This window comes from Octodon degus, unplaced genomic scaffold (genome assembly GCF_000260255.1).
Source record: "Octodon degus isolate 3935 unplaced genomic scaffold, OctDeg1.0 scaffold00023, whole genome shotgun sequence".
Lineage (NCBI taxonomy): Eukaryota > Metazoa > Chordata > Mammalia > Rodentia > Octodontidae > Octodon > Octodon degus.
The window spans coordinates 423,276-430,552 of record NW_004524599.1 but is presented as its reverse complement, the minus strand read 5'-3'; the positions used below and the strand labels follow the sequence as shown (position 1 = coordinate 430,552).

At 41.8% G+C, this 7,277-nt stretch overlaps 1 protein-coding gene across 3 annotated transcripts in view; it reads left to right on the top strand.

Annotated features, from left to right (window-relative positions):
- Positions 1 to 7,277, top strand: part of Rnf144b (ring finger protein 144B) — a 226,431-nt gene that overhangs the window by 171,951 nt on the left and 47,203 nt on the right. For all 3 annotated transcript variants that reach the window (XM_023712085.1, XM_004628328.2, XM_023712086.1), the window contains exon 3: positions 5,133 to 5,237. In XM_023712085.1, coding sequence (XP_023567853.1) covers positions 5,133 to 5,237 — 105 coding nt within the window. The remainder of the gene's footprint in view (positions 1 to 5,132; positions 5,238 to 7,277) is intronic.

Genomic DNA, 7,277 nt, shown 5'->3' with positions numbered 1-7,277 from the left:
TTGGACTCACAGTGATCCTCCTGTTTCAGCCTCCCCAGGGCTGGGTTTACAGGTGTGCACCACCATGCCCAGTTTTGGTGGATGGCACAGTGGGCTAGGGATTCTGGGGCTGGCACAGCATGCGGTACTGGGGATTGAACCCTGGTCCTTGTGCTTGCCAGACAGCTGCTTAGACCACTTGGCTAATCTCCCCAGCTCAGACTTTTGAATGTGGAGCAATGTGAGTTGTACTGATAATTGAACCCACTGGCATCAAAAGGAGGTTTGTTCTTCGATCATGCAAAGATCATTGTCCAAAGTGGAACAAACACAGTATTGGCCTTCATATGAGATGGTTGCCCTGAAGATACTGTGAGGGAGTTATGGATGGAGGCAGAGAAATGTCCCTCTGCATTTTATGGACTATTCACTGCAATTACCATGTATTAAGAGTGACAAAAAGCAAAATAGACCCTCACCATCTATCTAGGTTTTGGCTTTTAGCTAATCCGCCCTGCATAGTTGCGTTAGGCTGAGGACACCCTAAGTTAGTAGGTCATTGACTGGACCTCAAGCCAAGAGGGTTCTCTGACCTGAGATTCCTTGCACCTGCATCCAGACACAAACAAGACCCCGGAGTGGGGGGCAGTTGAACTCGAACCACCGCACTTGCTGTCTCCTTCCCTCCAGCAATGTCCTTTTCTTTCCTGCCCTCCCCACCCTTGGGAGGCTGATTTCCAGGTCACACCTGCTTGGGAACTTCCACTTCCACGTGTCTTCTAATTTGTCATTTAGAAACACCGATTCTGTCCTCCAGTTATACTTCATCTATGGAGGCCTTCTCAGCTGGTCACATGTTCTCATGTTTCCACTCCAGTAGGGGCTCCCCATTTCCCTGAGAGGAGGCGACACAGGTGATGCTGTCCCGCTCTCTAACCTGGAGCTAGAGAGTAATAACTTATTCAATATGCAGGGGCAGTTACTGACATCCGGTTCCATTCATTATTCTTTGGTACGCTTTCTTTTTCCCTTAGGAAAAATCCTTAAGCGAGACATAGTTGAGTGATAGAGAATGAGGAACAGTATTGTGAATTTGAAAAATAACGTAGTGCCTCTGCTCTGGCTCGTTCTGGGGCGGGTACATAGGTGCTCTGTCCTAATGTGCCCTTTATGGCACATCTACCTTAACCAATGGGTAGGCCTTAGAGGAATGCCCCTTGGAAAGTGGCCTAGGAGAGACGCCTTTCTTGAAAAATTCCATTGACATTGTTCATAGGCTCTGAGTCAGAAGAGGTGATATAAATCGTTCCCTGCACAGGTTATTCAAGGTGGTTAAATGCTTGGTTAGATCCCATCTGAGTCTTTAAGGTTGCCAAGTGACTTGGACAAATAGTCCTTGTTATTATACATGGCCCCTATGGCCTTAAAAGTACTTCTGTGTTCGCTCAAACTAATTAAATAAAATATTGACTATTCAAAAGAAAAAGTTGGTCCTTTTTTTTCATGGGTCATCTGGATTTTTGAAATGTTCTACCCAGAACCTTCTTCTGAGAATTGTTGACTGTTAAGAAACTTGTGTATTTAGGTTTCTGTATACCATTATTTATGAAATGTACTTTTTTGAATGTGATGAAATGCTGGAAGGTTTTCTTTTCTGTTTTTCCCTATATCTATAAGCCAGATGCCATTTTTTCCCTCTAGAATAGTTAATAGCTCACCTGTATTTAGTTTGTACAGAATACAATGGAGTTTATGTCTTTAGTTCTTTCCTGCTTTACTAGCCAGAAGTATTGAAGAAGAGAGGGTGAGTTTGAGAGTAAGCTATTTGGTAAAAGCCAAGAAAGACATGTAATGAACCCAAGGTACTTGAAAATTCAGTAAAAATCAGTAACTAGGACTGCTGTCACTCTTTGATTTTGAGTAGAGATGCATTGTGCACAGCCATGGTATGTCAAATGCCCATGCACTAAGATTTCTTAATAGCATGTATTGCAGATCTCTGTCTTCACCAAGTGTGGCATGGAGTGATAAGAGGGGGTACATGTGCTTAAAGCCTGTAGTCAGTGTGTAGCACCGGTTTCTCTTCTGAAAGTGTTGGTTGCACAGTATTGTTGGAAGCTCAGGGAGCGCTTGTGGAAAGCTTTAAAATTCATGAGGTTGAAGTGTCTTGGTTTGCAGCGGACCCACGACACTGCATTAGTAAATGGAACATCTTTTGTCAACTGATGGGAAAACTTACAAGTCAGCTTTCCAAATTTGCTGTGTAAGTTTAAATGATTTTTTTTTTTTTTGCCTGGAGAGACTCACCTAGTGCCTGTAGTTTAATTTAATAGTAAGTTCTGAGGAGGGGCTTGCTTAGAAGTGCATGGAATCTTCTGTTACAGCTATCTGCTCTGTCCACACACTTCTTCATGCTTAACTGGTTTCTACAGGGAACAGAGAAAGGGTCTCTCAGAAGGCCGAAGGCGTAACAGTTTCCCACAGTTTTTGACAGAAAACTTTGTATTCCCTTGGATTAATAAAACAAATCAGTACTGTATTGCTTTAAAACGTATATTAATTTAATCAAAGTGACTGTACACTCACTAAATCCAAGTGAAGAGAGTAAAGACATGACCTAATACTCTGTAATTTGTAAATTTATACAGGGGCTTCCAGAAATAAAATTTCTGGGGTGTGTGTGTGCAAGTGTGCACATGCATGTGTGTGTGTACATGTGTGTACATGTGTGTGCAGGTGCATGTAACAGAAACCCTATAAAGTAACTGTAGCGAATATTGCTGTCTTCATTTCCAAAGTTAGGAGAAGCCAGTCAGGGTCCTAGGCAGAGTCACTTTGCCACTGTCACTGGCGGAGTGGAGCTGGGTCTAGACCCCATTACGAGGTTCCATAGTCCATTGTACCACTCTTTTGGCTGTCCTCAGATGCCTTCCTCAGAGGCCTGAGGACCATTTCTCTTGAGTCTGTTTACCCCGGTGTCTTTACACGCACCTGGGTTGGGGTGAAGGCAGTGATGTTGAAACTGGCATGGCTGATGGCCTAGAAGGAGAGCTCCTTCATCCCTCGTCCCTTGGTGACGCTCCTTGGTGAGAGTCACTTTATTGTTCCCTGGGGCTTTGCCTGCCCCTATTCCCTCCTGCTGCTGTCCTCTGCACACCCCTGGTCCTGATATTAAAACCACGCAGTCTATGGATCTGCAATCTTGGAGCAAATGATTGTTTACTTTTCTCTTAGACAAGAAAGTGCATGTCCAGATCCACTAACCATCTGGAGGGCAGTCACAGGGGAAAAGTGAGTCAGGAAGACCCCTCTCTCAGATTGCCTTTGTCCTCCAGGGGACACTGAGTCACAAGCATTGCTTCGAGCCTTTACATGACATTTGGAAATGCTTTTCATGGTTCTGTAGCATCTTTATTGCATGAATTCAGAAAATTTATTTAAATGTTAGATATTTAGGTTATTTTCTAGTTTTAGTGTGATAGAAAAAAAGAGAAAGAGAAGGGAACTGTGGACTACCAAAAAGCTACAAATTTGGTTTAAATAGTTGACCTTGGTTATTGCTCTGTCAGAGCGTGTTATAGTCATTGTAATCAGGTAAGTATACATTCCTAAATAATGCAAGTTAGTTTTCTTTACCAATGGGGAACAGGAGTTAAAAAATGTCTGTGAAAGCCTTCAGATTCACAATTTCCATAAATATTTTGGCCATAGATTCATATAAGGATCTATGCAGTGGTAACTGGAAATATTTTAATGTAAGTTGATACATAAATGTATACATTTGAAAAATCTAAATTCAGTTATAAATAATCACTACTCTGTAGAACTCCTTGTTTCATTGACAAGTTCATGTATTTTTGGAGCAGTGTATTTCTTAAGCACTCGAGCTGCATATCGTTTTGTCATGCATACAGAAAAGGGCTCACTGGCGATGAGCAAATTCATAGAAATTGAGGCAACTTTGTGTTCCTTAGTTTTATTTGCTGGAAATAAAATCATTCCTCAGTGTCTGTAGGGATTGTTTCCAGGACTCCCCATGATATCAAAATCTGCTGATGATCAGTATTTTCTATAAAATATTGCATTTAAAATATTTGTATATAACCTATACACATCCTCTTAGGTACTTGAAATCATTTTTGTTATACATAATAAAATCTAAAATGTTACCCAGCTAGCTGGTGCAGTGTTTTTAAGGAATATGACCCAGCCACCATAGACCTAACTGCATAATACAGGTCAGCAGTAACACAGCCTCTTTTTCCTAAACACTTTTGATCAGAGCTTGGTCCAACCTGCATGTGGAGCCTGGAGCCACAGGAATTTACCACTGTAGTTTGTTAACTTCCTGTGGGTATGTTAAGCTGGACTGCAGGGCAAGAGGGGGCATTGGAAGCCTCCTGAACTCTAGCAGTCCTCCGGCATTTTCAGTCTGACTCACGTCCCACTCTTGCCTGCACAGCAACCAATGAGCAGACCAAGGTTTTACTTGGTATCCTCTTCCTTTTCCCTTTGGGTTCCTTCTTTTAAACTCAATTCTATTTTCTCCCACTGACCAGTGCCTTCTTTCTACTCAAACCTCTTCAACATGTCATTAACCAAGGCCTCTGTTTTTGGAGGTCTCATTCTCCCAAGTTGTGTACATTGCCCCAGTCAGCAGGAAGTCACCTGACTGCCCCAAATGTGACCCTATTTTTAGCTTTTAATGTGTTTCTTGATAAGTCACTACCTTAATCTTACATTGGTGTAGTTCTGTGTCAGGGTCACGAAAGTCCATTGTACTTGTGGATAAACGCTGAGGGCAAGGATTGCTACAGAAAAATGAAATTAGGAAGTCGTATAAGTTAAAATACTCAAATAAGCCTTTGCCATGGGTGTAAGACTTTTCTCAACCTATGGAGGATAAATTGTGTGAGCATGTGGGAATCTCGCTTGAATAAACTCTTAGGGTGAAGTCATGCATAATTAATTGCCAGTCTCTGCTTTCTTTCCAACATGACGGCTCTTAGTCTCTGCACTTGTGATAACTTACATTTCTTCTGTACAAGAACCCCAGAATATCCAATTAAGGAAGAGGCAGAGGTGGCTCTGTTATGTAACTTCTGTACTACTGTGATGGGATGGGTAATTGTCATTTTTCTTTTTACTTCTAGTGCCTGAAGCATTACATGCAGCTGGCAATCCGAGAGGGCTGTGGGTCCCCCATCACTTGTCCTGACATGGTGTGTCTAAAGCACGGGACCTTGCAGGAGGCCGAGGTATGGATGTGCGCCACGACTTGCCCTTCTGTCCTGCGGAGATTATTTATTGTGATCTTAGCTCTGTACATACTTCCCTGAGAGAGTCTAGCAACAAGTACCTAGGTTACCTTTTAAAGGAGCACTACGTCACTACATACAGTTGGGCTCTTTGTGCAAATTGTTAGAGCTGTCGTTTACCTCGGTTCTGTTATCTGTGCCATCTTGCAGGACATAGAAGCTCTGAAATAGGCAAAGACACTAGCCATCAGATTGCCCAAATGTGAGGTTTGAAGGCTGAAAAATAATCATGTAATTTTGAAAACTTGAAAGATGAGTAGATCACTTATTAGCCACAGTCATGCCTTGTATAATCAACCATGATTCTACAACGGTGGTCTGATTTGCATGATTTCCAAAGGACAGAGGAAGCCTTTTCAATTGATCAAGCACCAGAAATGTCTTCCTTTTTTGAGTGAGTTCTCCTATTTTCTTTTAAAAAAGTGTTTTTTAAATTTTATTCTAATATATATCTCACAGCATATTTCAGTATATAATCTCTTTAAAGCAGAGGGCACTAGAAGGACAGATGAGAATCCAAATGAAGCCCTGTAGCAAGGGCACACATGCAGCGCAGTATTTCTGAGGCGTAACAAGCAGACCAAGTCACCCCCATTTAGCTTGCAGCTATGCCGTGCTTTTAGAACCCTCTTTGAGATTTGTCCACATCCCCGTTGTGCGAAGTTGCCATTTATTTTAAAACAAAAATTAGGATATGAAATCAGAACAAGGCTATGAACTCAGAGGGCCCTCTTTATAATTTTAGTCATCTGTAGCTCCATGAAGGGTAGCCTCGATCCTCTTTTCTTAAGTCTATAATTTATCTCAGTCCTTTGTTTGTTCAATCCCTGCTCTTTGGTTTGCCCTGTAACCTTCCTTTTAATCATTAGTCCTTGTGTTCACTTTAAATCGGAGTAAAATGAATTCTGGTCTGATTCTTAGGGTGTTTGTGCCTTTCTGAAAAGAGTTGCAAGAAACAGACGGAGCGAATTATCCATCCAGGGAACACTGAGCACCTGCTTTGAACCAGGCACTCTTTTGTTGCTCTCATGGACAGCGTAAAACCTGATCTTCCTGACAAACCTCATGAAGTTGGGTGTTGTTTTCAGCTAGGGATACTGAGGCCCAGGGGATCCCAGTAACTTACTCAGGTGTGTGTGTCCAGAAAGTGGAAGAGCCAGAATTCTAATCCAGTTCTTTCTGGCCACCATATTTATATGGCCTTATGTGTACAACTAGGTATATAGGCAGAATGTGTAAAGAATTGGTCATCAGAGCCCAAGAGATAACTCAGTGGAATAAATGCTTGCCTGGCAAGCACAAGGCCCTGAGTTCGATCCATGGTACCACTGGGGGAGGAAAAAAAAAGAGTTGGTCATTAAGTAGTGTCACACAATAGTGTATGGGGGTAGAGTTATAAATGTATACGGATGCATTTGGACATGTGGATGCATGCGTATCATAAATGTTTCACTTATAAATCTATGTGCTTTCACACGTACATCCTTTATAAGTAAAACAGTCAAAGAGATATTATAGATAGCTTCTAATCTAACACAATGATTATCTGTGTTTAGCTTATGAAATATCAGCTGAGAGGTACATGAATTCGAAGTATTTTTATAGGGAAGCATAAAATTTGGAATGCATAATGACTTAGAAGTGATGTAAGAAAATAATGAAATCTACCTTTTTAATTAAAAAGTAATATTGAACATGTAAATCTTGCTGTTTATTTTGGTGTGAAGGGTGAGTAGAAGAAAATTAAAAGGGAGAGAGTTAAGACTAATTGCCAAGAACACAGTTGATCTATATAACTTAGAATTGGGACTGGAGAGATGGCTCAGTGGTCTAAAGCACCTACTTGAAACAAGCTTGGCAAAGCAGAGGGACCGCGGTTCGATCCTCCAGCACCACATGCCGGCCAGCCGTGCCCCCTGGTGGGCTGAGCTGGCCACACACACACACACACACACACACACACACACACACTAAATAAAT